This window comes from Oculina patagonica, chromosome 1 (genome assembly GCF_052425735.1).
Source record: "Oculina patagonica isolate OP01 chromosome 1, crgOcupat, whole genome shotgun sequence".
Classification (NCBI taxonomy): Eukaryota; Metazoa; Cnidaria; class Anthozoa; order Scleractinia; family Oculinidae; genus Oculina; species Oculina patagonica.
The window spans coordinates 34,466,768-34,481,017 of record NC_135758.1 but is presented as its reverse complement, the minus strand read 5'-3'; the positions used below and the strand labels follow the sequence as shown (position 1 = coordinate 34,481,017).

At 37.4% G+C, this 14,250-nt stretch overlaps 1 protein-coding gene across 1 annotated transcript; it reads left to right on the top strand.

Annotated features, from left to right (window-relative positions):
* The first annotated feature begins 795 nt into the window (after positions 1–795).
* Positions 796–13,597, top strand: LOC144646685 (uncharacterized). The gene is made up of 8 exons (XM_078506361.1): positions 796–968; positions 2,425–2,479; positions 3,311–3,474; positions 6,154–6,270; positions 8,666–8,731; positions 10,029–10,163; positions 10,719–13,191; positions 13,407–13,597. The coding sequence occupies exons 3-8, from the start codon at positions 3,403–3,405 to the stop codon at positions 13,595–13,597; spliced, it is 3,054 nt and encodes a 1,017-aa protein (XP_078362487.1). The 5' UTR covers positions 796–968; positions 2,425–2,479; positions 3,311–3,402.
* Positions 13,598–14,250: the final 653 nt, after the last annotated feature.

Below are 14,250 nucleotides of genomic sequence, written 5' to 3'. Positions count from 1 at the left end.
ATTTTTCAACGCAAAAAACCAAACGAAGCGAGCGCCGGCGTCCAGTTCTCTCGCCATTTCTAACCCCGCGGTCATCGATCGAAAAAAACACGAAAAAATAGAGGGCTGTGGACAGTCTAAGTTTGGGAGAAATAGGAAATGCTACCACGATTAAAGAGAAGGTCGCATAACAAAAATGCAAAACAGCAACGTGCTATGGATAAATTTGGGCCATATTTTTTTTACAGTGCGTGAATTACAATGGCGATTTAGTGTGAACTTTATTTGGATTTGAACACTGTTTTACTCTGGGGATTCTGAATTGATAGACCAAATGAATGCATCTAGATCATTGCTTGATAGACTTCTCCATCTTTCATTTGTACGCGATTACGCTGTCTTCAAAACCACCGCCAATTGCAAAAAAAGCTTTGAACAAAATAGAGACGTTGAATTTTTGGGTGATATTTAGACTTTTTTGGAAAACTCGGAAAGATATAAGGTACATTTTGCATGTATTTCCGTCTTTTCCACGAGTTCCAGTCACATATTTTCACTTCCGGTTGTAATATGAGATTGCACTTTCGTCCCCCAAGTGGTGGAAACGTGCGACTTTTCAAAATGGCTGCTTCAAAAGAAAAAAAAAAACGCGACAATAGCAGGTAAGATTTATCTTTTATTTTTCCTCACATCTGATGTGAAGGCCTCTGTGGATTGGATCGAAACTCGGTGAATCGTTCGGAGAAACGTTGCGGGAAGGTTTGTACTCCCGTTGTATCATGGGATAGGGGACTGCCCCAACTTCGCTTCCGCGTTATGATGTAGTCGGATGTAGTGATGGCAGATTTACTTTGAAACAATGATCAGGATATTGGATTCAAAACAAGTTTGATTAGTTCGAAGACGCGAATTTCCGAGATCTCGACGTTTGAGGCTTCCAAATTAACGACATGGAGGGAGAATTTCGACAGTAGCGTGTGCCGTAACCGGTAAGTTACGCGGTAAACCTGAGCGTTTAAAAAATTAATTCTCTACGCATGAAGCTTTAAATATGCAATAGTTACTGGTTGTTCCATGATTTTACTATGAAAAACTGGCAAACATTTTACGAAAAACTATAATCATTTACTGGAGGCTCGTTGAATACCTAGATAATATTCATTTCGAGTGAATAGTTAATTCAATCTGTAAGATGTAGAAATCCATGGTATAACCCCGGGGGGAGGGGAAAGGGGAGGGTACCTCTGTCGCACTGACAGGGGTGTTTTTCATACCTTTTGGGGCAAAGATATTGCATTCATTTTGGCACTCTTGAACTACAGTTGGCAAGATTTCCATATAACCCCATGCTTAATTATTCATGTTGTTTTGTGACTTGTTCTAGACTGCAGTTCGTGTGTGAACGCAAAAGCGTGAGCCAACTAAGGGGGGGGGGGGGGTCCAAGGGTCATGCTCCCCTGGGGAAATTTGGATTTCAATTTCTCCAAGATACCAGAAAATGCATAATTTTGAAATTAAAAATTTAAATGTTTAGCGCTCAAATGTTTTTGTAAAAGTATTGCTTAAAACAACATTTGAAACATTGCGATATACAGACGTTGCTCCGATCCACGAAACGTTCTATATAACTACTTACTGACCCTCTAAACCTTAAACATCAAAACACGAACTTACCGGGAACTGAGATGTTATCAGAATGAAAACAGAAAAGACAATAATCACTTTCATTGTTACATTAATAACTTTTTAGTCCAGTCACTTTGTGGTTAGACCTGCAACAGAAGCTTTCTGACTGCCAATAATTTCGAATAACATAGGTATATGGTGTAAAGACAAGTGCGTATATATAATTAGCAGTAAGTGAAAGTTGGCCCATTCTAGTGTAACAAAATGTCAAAATTTAGGTTTTGGCAAATTGCACTTTTGAAAGTCTTCACTTTTTTATACTAGTATGTATTCAATTTGTAGTTTTTTTTGTCAGTAAATCATATTCCAGACCCACGCGGCCAAGCAGGCTCCTTGGTCATGGTCACTCAAGATTTGATGTTTACTTGCGACCATGCACTCATTTAATATGAACACTTTACTCTCTGTTAAGTGTGAAATGGATATTTTTGTGTCATTCGAGTGTTTTACCCGTAGAGAGGACTGAGTAATCACATTGCAAACCCGAAGACGTACTGCTTGGACATGTCCAAGTTATTTAATAAAATGAAACCACTACGTCAGACCCAAGCGATCACTCGCCTGTAGCTATAAATCATCATTCGCCTATTTTAAAAATATTTACGAATACTCTGCGCTCTGTTTGTGTGAAATATTTTCTTTTGTGTTATTCAAGAGTTTGGCTCGGAGTGAGTACAAGTCATACAATTTACCCGGAACGTGTTGAATATTGCAAAACAACGACTTGTTTTTTTGATAGCAAGAATGTTTAAATTATAGGCACGGGAAATGCGTCATTGCGCCAGGGGAATTACCTGCTGAATCGCGCAGTCAGGTATGCTCTATTTATACTTGCAAAAGCAGTCTTCGGACTACGCTAAACAGAGAAATACAATGGGATGGGCTTAGTCTACTCTTTATTTTGGTGTGTAATAGACTTCTTTTTAATGCCATTCACAACCCAGGGGGGTACTTGGGATTTTAAGTGACAGGGATGATCGAACATGCATGCATACAGGGGCAAAAATCAAGACCAAAAAAATCCCTACGGCTTTAAACAAAACCCAAAAAATTCCCTAGACCAAAAATCAACCTCCAAAAACTCCCATGCCAAATTTGTGACCCATTAAATTTTTCAAAAAGGGGGAATGATCTTAAGATAAAACACAAAGAAAAACATTAGAAACACGTCCAGTGTTTGTACTTTATTCGCAGAACTATGCGGCCATGAATATCGATCTTTAGATAGTTTGTTTTTAATACCAAAAAAATCCCTACTTAAGGGGGGGGAAAAAAAAAAAAAAAAAAAAAAAAAAAAAAAAAAAAAAAAAAAAAAAAAAGAAAAAAAAAAAAAAAAATAAAAAAAAAAATTTTTACAATTTTCCACCAAACGACGCACAAAAAAAAACAAGAAAACAGGTAAGAGCACTTTAAATCAAGCTACCCCACAAAAAAACTTGCCATACTTTCCTACCCCAAAAATCTCGGAATCGAAAATTTCAAACCCAAAAAAATCCTTTGATCATCCCTGTCACTTGAAATCTCAAGTACCCCCGGTGGGATTCAGGAACTGGTCTGGGTTTGATTTTATTCAACATTCGTTTAATTATCCCCCAGGCTTAAGGTGGTCATTTTTCATTTTTTTTAAATTTTTATTTGTTTGTAGGATAATTCGAGAGGTATTTGATCTAGCATAATTTACAAGAAGAACTATTTTAATTGAGAATATTTGAGGGAATACAATCAAAAGCGAAAGACATGCTTTGTGATCAACTAAATGAAGCTGAAAGAAAGATTGGTGGAGATGTTAGCACTCTTGGTTCCCTGAAGGTGGGTCTCGTATACCATCTGGTGATAAATGATATCATAATAATAATGATACGAAGTGTGGCCTTATACTTGATAATTATATATACCAGATGCAATTTTTGTACAAACGTTCTGCCAAGATCTTGCCAAGATTTAAAAAAAGATTATATTTTAATTTCTCTCTGTGTGATTTGTACATCTTTTTTGTCATTGTATTAAGATTTGCAGAAATCCCTTCCCACAAGATTTTAATCTTCCTCCCTGCCACTAGATATGAATATTTTAATTGTGTATCTGAATTCAACTCCTCACACACTCACTCACTCAAGCTTGATCAAGCTCCCTGCTAGCCCTAGATGGAGCTTTGACCATTTACAGAACAATTTGTCATTGGCTTCTGCATGACCTGGGCTTAAGCCTTCCCAGTGTGCCAGTGTGATCCACGTAGTGGCCCCAATTCCTCATTTCAGCCTCTACACCTAGCCTCTTTGCTAGGAGTTGTTTGGACAACCTCTCTTCCTCTTAGCCTGAGGGTTCAATTGTATTGCCTGCTGGGTGATGTGGTTTACCAGTTTCTTTAATGTGTGGCCACTCTGCTGCCACTCTCTTCATAGGATCTGTGTATCAATTGGTTCCTCACCTGTTCTTATCCCACAGTATCTCATAAGCCTGTCTATCCACCTGATTTTTAACATTTATCTTAGGTACTGGTTGATGGATCGAGGGCTGTTATTATATGCATAGTAAGGGGGCCGGTAATATATATGTCTTTAATTCTAGCTCTGCTTCTTAGCTCCTCTCCATTGCAGCCAAATTTTTAGAGGATCCTTATAAAGGGGTTGGAGGGGGGTATAAATCCCATTTCCCAAATTGCTTTCCCAAATTTTCAAAATCCCAGTCCCAGTTCTATTGTTTTCTGTGATTCCCATTTCCCAGTGCTCCATATCCTATTCTTCCAATGAAATTTTTTCAAATCCTTGGTTTTTCTCCCCTCAGGACCTCCTTTGTATTCTACACCTGGCAGCTTATTTATTAATAAATTTAAAATTATAGAGAAAAAAGTTGAATTAGAAATTTAAATTTAATTAATTTTTAAGTTTGGGATATAAGTTTAATTAAAAATTTAAGTTCGGGAGAGCTCTTGGGCACTTACTCTTTCCGAACCAGTTCCAAAGCGTTTAATTTGAACTCCTTCCTTCTGACTGACCAAAAAATACTTTTCTGTCCAATCAGCAAAGAGGACTAGCAGAGCGATTCTGGTGTCTTCTTACATGAAGTAGTTTTTCTCAATTATATGGCTGGTCATAGTGCTTGGCCTGGTCATAAGTGCTTGTGCATGTGATGATATTTAACGATGAGTAATAAGAATTTTTGTTCACTCGACTATTAAGCTATTAAAAAAACGCTCAAGCAGTTATGGAACTACACAATAAGTACAGGTATATCAGCTGTCCTGAGCTGAAAAGTTTCGCAGACAAAGCAAGGAGAAGTCCACGCGTGTTGCGCGCGTATGTGCCCGCAAAGATCAGCGGTAGTCAGAACTGAGCATGAGTAAATGCCAAACTTTTAAAATCGAAATTTTGAAGTGCGCGGAAAAGCGCGTGGGAATTATCGAATTCGCGAAGGCTTTAGCAAGAAAACTAACCCGATGACCCCTATTTTTTATTGCCCTAATATTTTCCTTTTCTGTAAAGGAAATGTCAGAAAAAATCTAAAAAAATTCTACAAAAGGAATTTTTAATTACTTATACAAATTGCCCTTTTTTGCATTTGCAAAAAATCCGCTTTGTAGAAATTTTTTAAAATAATTATATAGTTTCTTTTTCAGATGCCAATTAAGTTATAATGAGAAAAAAAATGGGGGTCATCGAGTTAGTTTTCAAGATATAAGCACCGGAAGCTGAAAAAGGGTCCTACAAATCATTGGCTATCATTGGCATGGTAACCACTGATGATGTAACTATTGATATTTTGGATCAACAACACAATGGGTAATTTAATCATACAAAAATTTTGTTACGATCTTTATTGATTTTTTGACCATTTTCTTTCAAAGGTCGCACAGTCAAAAACCTGTATATATGTATAACCTTAGAAGTCAACGTCATTTTCAAGCATGTAAGGCTCGAACCAATCGTTTTAAATGTAGCTTTTTTCCTTCTATGGCAAATTTTTAATATAGTTATAATAGATTTTAATAGTTGTATTTTTAATAATTTATCTCTTTGTAAATTTTTACACAATTCAGTTTTTAGACTGTCATGTAAGAATATCAATAAACTATCTATCTATCATCTATCTATCAAAACTGGTACGAGCCACCTTAGCAGGAAGCCCCTAAATAATTTCATTTGATCATGATAGAACTTTTGAGCCAAACTTAGATAATTTGAAACGAATTAAATCTAAATCAATATTGATTTCAATGCAGGTTTTGACAGTTTAGCTAACTTGCATCTTATTGTACAGTAGTTCATAAAGAATTTTCATTAATTTTACAAATGATTTTTAATTAGTGCCATGAGACAGGCTAATTGCAAGTTTTTTTATTATTGAAAATAATGATAGTGTTGTGGTTTAATTTTGTCTTTGTTTTTTTGTATATTATTTCATGATTTGTATCAAATTCATTAAAATCATGAAAAGATTGAACCACAACACATATAAAGCTAACATATGTATTGCAAATTCTTAACTTAGCTTTTAGATTCTGGTGAAAATGCAACCAAGGATGGACATGAATTAACAAAACAACCTGCACTACATTTATTAGACAGCAAATTACTTGTTGAGAGAGATGTTACGGCAAAGTTGGAGGTAAGTCCAGAAATTAAAAACCAGTACATTATAACTTGTTACTCTCGTTACTTATTAATCGTAATTTAAATATCTATCATAAAATGGTTGTTTGTAGTGGTAGTAGTTAATGGTAGTAGAAGTATATGAGTAGTAGTGTTAGTTGTAGCGGTAGCGGTAGTGGTGGTGAATAGTGGTAGTGGTTAAGTTGTATAGTCAAGGAGTAACAGCTGTTATATAATTATTCGGCCAATTATTAACTTTGCGCAGCCGGTTCATAATCTACCCGGAATTTTTTTTTTTGTCAGTAAATCGTTCCAGACCCATGCGGCCCAGCCGTTTCCTTGGTCACGGACACGAAGATTTGTGTTTAGTAGCGAACACTGGTTTAACATAACACTCTGATTTCTGTTTAGGAAATGTATTTTTTTTGTTCGGTGTTTTTTTGAGAAGTTTACAGAAAGGGACTGAATAATCACATAGCATATACAGAGACTGCTTGGGTATAATGTCACCCAAGCTATTTAAAACTACCACTACGTCAGACCCAAGCCACGCGATCGTTCGCCTGTAGCAATAAATAATCATTCACCTATTCTAAAAATATTTACGAATACCCTGCACTCTGTTTGTATGAAATATTATATTTTTGTGTTATTCAGGCATTTGGCCCAGAACGAGTACAAGTCTTACAATTAATTACCCGGAACGTGTTGAATATTGCAAAACAATGATTTGTTTTATCGGGATATTTCAATCTTTGTTTTGAGTTTATTTTGGGAATTGAAACGCCGAAAATTGCAAGCTCAGCAAGAATGTGTCAAGGCATGGGATAAGCTACACATCATCGCGCCAGGGGAATTACCTGCTGAATCTCGCAGTCAGGTATGCACTATTTATACTTGCAAAAGGTTGTTGGACGACGCTTAACGGAGAAATTAATACAATGGGATGGCCATGGCCTTAGTCTGATTTTGGCGTGGAATGGACTTCTTTTTAATTCCATTCATGAACTGGTTTGGGTTTATTTTATTGAACAATCGGAACAAAGTAAATATTTGCATGCGTAATCAGGAAATTTTCAGGCCAGGCATGTGGTTTAAAGCAAGAGATGACGCGCTGAAGGAAAATTCATGTCATGCACACTCCGTGGCTCATGCAAACAAGACTTGTGTGTTTCTCAAATGACTGCTTTCTAAAAGAGGTGACTGCTTTCTGAAAGAGGTGGTCAAACATTGACCGCACGGTTATAAACTGCTTGAAGTTTCTTGTTAATTATTATCTTAATTCTGCTGCAAAAACGTTCTATCATTGCTACTAATGAATTAAAATGGGTGACTTAAACAATCTGATATACTGACCCAGCTCAGAAGACAAAAAATTGATATGGGGGTGGTAGCCATTTGATGGTATAGCTGACCGGTTGGAATAACTGTTGAATAATGATATGGCGTTTTTCCAAAATCGGCAAACCAACTGAAAGAGTTGGGGCCTACTATAAATTAATCAGTTCTGGTTATAATGTATTTTCTTGATGGGGGACTGGAAATGGGAGAAATGGCACTAGGTTTATTCGACAGTTTGTACCAAACAGAATGAAAGTACTAACTTAAAACGTAATCCACAACTGATTTTCTGAAAAATTACTGTTCCATTTCTGAGATTTTTGGTTAAATGGTAAGCACATCAGATTTATTTATAATAGGTATTCCTAGTTAGCTCGCTCAGTACAGCTGCAACCATTACTGCAATGACTAAAATAAAAAGTCTGTCATTTTGATAAAAAGGAAAATTTGTAATTCATTGTTTCATTTATGAGAAGTGGCTATAAATTTGTAACAAAAATAAGTTTGTTTTCTCAAAGTCAAAATGTTTATACAAGTAGGTGTACAAGTTGTGGAGGCAGAATGGTCATGTTTTTAGGGTGGTGGTCTTGAATCCTTATAATTAAGGCTTTGGAATATTTCAAATTGGAATTACAAGGTAGGGTTCAAGACTGTCCACCCTGCCACCAGCTGGATTTGTTCTAGGTAGTCCCGGTTTAACTCCTCGATCACGCTTTTTCATGTCAGCTGGGATTTTTTAACCAAGTTATGTTCAATTAATTTAAATATCTGTTTCTTCTGTTTAAAACTAGCTAGAGTAGTTTTACAATTAGTGTCTAGTAGTCAAATGTAAACAAAAGAAAAAAAAGAATCAGTGTGTAATATAAAACATATGCAAATCAATATCACTAGCTTCGTTTCCTATATGCATATTTGTTATTATGGTAATGCAGTTCGCTGTTTTCATTCCTTCAGTTTTGTTAAGGGTCAAACATCGGGTTTTGTAATTTATTTACAATTTGGTGCTCTTTTATTATTGTCTTATATGGTAATTTTGTTTTACTTTTTTTTCTTCCCATAAATTGCAATAGGCTGAAAATAATGATTCAGTCCTTGAAGACCGCAATGACTCCCTGTGTCCCAGTTCGGGTAGTAAGGTAAGGCTTGCATGTAAGAGAAAAGCTAAGTATTGTATTTTTTGAACTTTTTTCGCACAGGTAGTTTTATTGAGCGAATTGTGAAGCCTTCAGCTGTGCCATTTCATTCGTTCCTTTTTGTTAGGTTAAATGGAGATTACTCCGTGGAAAATGCGCGCGTACGATTTTTATTCACGAGTTGAGTAGTATCAGAAAACGAACGAGTGAGTTTTTGATACACCTCAACGAGTGAATAAAAATCGTACAAAGCATTTTCCATGGTGTAGTTTGTTTATTTTATTGGTACTGAGTTTTTTTTGTTGCCATGATTACAAACAAGCGAAAGTACACAAAACGGCGTTGAGGCGAAAAGTGATTCAAAGCTAAATTCTAAATTGTCTTAAAACCTATAAGCTTAAAATTAGAATTTCACGTTCTTAAAGTCAAGTGTCTGCTAACAATGGCAGAGGTCACTAACTGCTAGGAAGAATTCACGTTCAACTAATCAACTGAATCAAGTCGCTGCCCGAGTCATTTCCATGTTGGCAGTGTGCGACTCGCCATAGATATTTTGTTGACTAGATTTATTGTCATCATAAAAGTGGGAAAGAGTTTTCCCCTTCAATGAATATTCCGTTAAAAAATGCCGTAGCCTACTTACCAGTAATTTAGTAAACTTTGAAGCAAAGTAAGCTCGCATTCGAATTCATTGCCGTCTTTATCGTTTTTTAGCTTGAGTTTTAAATTTACAGAGGTAAGAATAATTATTGAGTTCTACAGCGGAGTTATCTTTGATTGTCCTCGCCTTCCCAAGTCTTCTCGAGTAGCTAGTGTTTACATCTTGTTGAGTTTTGTAAAGAGCGATTATTGCTTTCTTGACGTTAAATGAAGTGAACTCTTTAGAAGAACACGAGTTAGAAGCAAATCTTCCTTCTGTTTTAATTTTTCAAAGCCCGTGATTTGTGTGCAACGGCTGCCGTGCAACCCTGTTCGCTCCTTCATCATAAGTGAAATTTCATCGTTCGTGTTGCTGATTGGACGAACGATGTTTTTTCACTAGTGAAATTCCATCGTTTGCGTTTCTGATTGGCTTAGCGCTGAATCAGTACGATTTTTACTCGCTACGATTTCCATGAGTAAATCACAGTACCTATGAAATAAATGGAATTAAGTAGGCCTTTACTTGTTGAATGTATTTCATCCACATGCTCTTCTAGAATAACCTTTGGCTAACAATTTCTTATATAGAAGGAAATTCCAGTGATCAAACTTTCTTGATCAACATTATATTAATGGTCATCCTTTCCTTTAATTCTAGAGCAATATGAAGGACACGAACTTGGAGTTAGTTAAATGTAATGAGAGCAAGGTGGAATATGAATTGACAGAACAAGCTGAGGTGGATGACTTGTACTGCGATCAACTTGATTGCAGAATTAAAATGTGCAATGAGGTAACAACTTTGGTTAAATTAGTAGCAAATCTTGTAGTTCGTTAATGTTTAAAGTTGGTATGTGTCTTTATTTGCCATGAAACAGTTTATTTTGAAGAAAATTAAAACGCCATCTGATATGTTACAAATAGCACGCTAATACCTGCTTTAGTTATTACGAACGTCAACTTATATAGGTATTGGTGAGATCATCCTCTCTTGGTTAAATACAAGAGCGCCCACCCCCCGCCCCTGCAATATTTTGGGCAATTTACTCAGTTAAAGTTATTTGAGGCAAAACTTCGCCTGTACTGTCAGGTCGGGCATCTGACCGTTGAAGAAATGTTTATAGTGAGCGGTCTAAAGCTAGAGAATCGTAATCAATTCATTCACTACGAATGCTCACAGTATTCTTGTCCTTCTTCGATTTCCACCTTTGTTTTGTTTTGTTAGGATATCCTTTTAAATTTTACAGGAAACAAGAGACAGACTTGTGTTTGTTATCGATATGTACAGTAGGGTCTTTGTTTTACTACTTAAATAACCTGTATTGTTTTGATGTTTTTACATCTGCAGGGAAGAGACCTTTCTGGACTCTTGTTTGAAACATTGGCGAAAGATTTTTGTCAGTACTTTGCTCCGTTAAACAACGCTATACAAAAATGCTTCAGCCGGATATTGACAAAATTTGACTACATCAGGCCCATCCCAAAGAAAGAAGCAAACGAAAACGGGAACATCCAGATACAGTGCGGAGCAAGGGATGATGAAAACTACATAATTAAGAAGCTCGAAAGGAAGGTGGCAGACCTTGCGAACAAGTTATCCAAGCAGCATTTGCTTCTGGAGGAAATCAATCACTTGAATCAGAAGGTGGAGAGCAGGATTGTCCAGTATGATTCCCAGTTTGAAGAAAACGGCCACTTTAAACAGAAAGTGAAAAGCAAGATTGCCCAGCACGATTTCCTGTTTGAAGAAAACGACCACTTCAAACAGAATGTGGAAAGTAAGATTGCCCAACACGATTTCCAGTTTGAAGAAAACGACCACTTTAAACAGAATGTGGAAAGCAAGATTGCCCAGTACGATTCCCAGTTTGAAGAAAACGAGCAGTTCAAACAGAATGTGGAGAGCAAGATTGCCCAGTACGATTTCCAGTTTGAAGAAATCGACCAGTTAAAACAGAATGTGGAAAGCAAGATTGCCCAGTACGATTCCCAGTTTGAAGAAATCGACCAGTTAAAACAGAATGTGGAAAGCAAGATTGCCCAGTACGATTCCCAGTTTGAAGAAATCGACCAGTTAAAACAGAATGTGGAAAGCAAGATTGCCCAGTACGATTCCCAGTTTGAAGAAATCGACCAGTTAAAACAGAATGCGGAGAGCAAGATTACCCAGTACGATTCCCAGTTTGAAGAAATCGACCAGTTAAAACAGAATGTGGAGAGCAAGATTGCCCAGTACGATTCCCAGTTTGAAGAAATCGACCAGTTAAAACAGAATGTGGAGAGCAAGATTGCCCAGTACGATTCCCAGTTTGAAGAAATCGACCAGTTAAAACAAAATGTGGAGAGCAAGATTGCCCAGTACGATTCCCAGTTTGAAGAAATCGACCACTTCAAACAGAATGTGGAAAGCAAGATTGCCCAGTACGATTCCCAGTTTGAAGAAATCGACCAGTTAAAACAGAATGTGGAGAGCAAGATTGCCCAGTACGATTCCCAGTTTGAAGAAATCGACCAGTTAAAACAGAATGTGGAGAGCAAGATTTCCCAGTACGATTTCCAGTTTGAAGAAATCGACCAGTTAAAAGAGAATGCGGAGAGCAAGATTGCCCAGTACGATTCCCAGTTTGAAGAAATCGACCAGTTAAAACAGAATGTGGAGAGCAAGATTGCCCAGTACGATTCCCAGTTTGAAGAAATCGACCAGTTAAAACAGAATGTGGAAAGCAAGATTGCCCAGTACGATTCCCAGTTTGAAGAAATCGACCAGTTAAAACAGAATGTGGAAAGCAAGATTGCCCAGTACGATTCCCAGTTTGAAGAAATCGACCAGTTAAAACAGAATGTGGAAAGCAAGATTGCCCAGTACGATTCCCAGTTTGAAGAAATCGACCAGTTAAAACAGAATGTGGAGAGCAAGATTGCCCAGTACGATTCCCAGTTTGAAGAAATCGACCAGTTAAAAAAGAATGTGGAAAGCAAGATTGCCCAGTACGATTCCCAGTTTGAAGAAATCGACCAGTTAAAACAGAATGTGGAAAGCAAGATTGCCCAGTACGATTCCCAGTTTGGAGAAAACGAGCAGTTCAAACAGAATGTGGAGAGCAAGATTGCCCAGCACGATTCCCAGTTTGAAGAAAACGAACACTTTAAACAGGATGTTGAAAGCAAGATTGCCCAGCACGATTCCCAGTTTGAAGAAAACGAACACTTTAAACAGGATGTTGAAAGCAAGATTGCCCAACAAGATTCCCAGTTTGAAGAAAACGAGCACTTCAAACAGAATGTGGAAAGCAAGATTGCACAACATGATTTCCAGTTTGAAGAAAAAGACCACTTCAAGCAGGATATGGAAAGCAAGATTGCCCAGTACGATTCCCAGTTTGAAGAAAACGACCACTTCAAAAAGAATGTGGAAAGCAAGATTGCCCAACACGATTCCCAGTTTGAAGAAAACGACCACTTCAAAAAGGATGTGGAAAGCAAGATTGCCCAATACGATTTCCAGTTTGAAGAAAACAACCACTTCAAACAGGATATGGAAAGCAGGATTGCCCAGTACGATTCCCAGTTTGAAGAAAACGACCACTTCAAACAGAATGTGGAAAGCAAGATTGCCCAGTACGATTCCCAGTTTGAAGAAAACGACCACTTCAAACAGGATATGGAAAGCAAGATTACCCAGCACGATTCCCAAATTGGAGAAAACAAGCAGTTCAAACAGAATGTGGAGAGCAAAATTGCCGAACAGGATTCCCAGATTGAAGGAGACGACCACTTCCCCAAAAAACACACAAACAGAATGTGGAGAGCAAGATTGCCCAGTATGACTCCCAGTTTGAAGAAAACGATCACTTCAAACAGAATGTGGAAAGCAAAATTGCCAAACACGATTCCCAGATTGAAGAAAACGACCAGTTTAAACGGAATGTGGGGAGCAAGATTGCCCAGCACGATGTCCAGTTTAAAGAAAATGAACATTTTAGGCAGAAAATAGCTGATGAGGTCAGACACCAACGCACCTTTCTCTCTATTCTAGACAGAGATGTCTCTCAATTGGAACACGCTTTTCACGAGCACCTAAATGTGGAGCAAAATCAGCAGGGGAGAATCGCTCAGTTGGAACAATCTTCGCAGTCATTCCACAACATGCTCGCCGATTTGACTGAAAAGATTAATCTTTTGTTCGTGCCTTATGGACAGAGAGGTAATGTACCAGGTGCTCCGTGAGTACATTGTTTCGAATGGCATCGTTTTTATAATACTATAGTTTGTCCGAATTAGTAGTTTACATGCCTGGTTAGGTTAGGATAGGTTTCAGGTTAAAAATTCATGAATTAATCAAGTTTGGTCGTTCTTTAATGGTGTTATGGGAGGTTTAGTATGTTCATCGATAGAGTTCTATGTTTTAGCTTGTAAGTATTCCATAGTTTGTTCCCACTTAAGGGTGAGAACAAGACAGGGTTGAAGAGAGTCTCTCGAACCATTATGATTTGGTTGATTGGCACAAAAGGATAACGTAAGGTAGAATGTGATTTTGTAGTTGACGCATGTATTATTAGACAGTTGAAGAAGGATGTGACATCTTTTGGTCATCAGTCTACTATAATGGAGATTGTTTTGTATCTTATATCGTTAGAGTATAGTCAGAGGCTTTGAATGTTCATTTGAAGACTGCAGGACTTGATTTGTGTTATGGCGAGTATATGCGCCAAAAACTTTTCGTTTTCCAAAATCTCTTAAACCAGCTTTAGAACGGAAAATTCCGTCACTTCCCGTCTGTAAAGGGATTTTTGAACATGAATAAGCCTAGCGCTTATCGGAATTTCACGGAACTGGAAAAAAGGTTACGAAATGCTACTATTGCGCGCCCAGCAATGTTC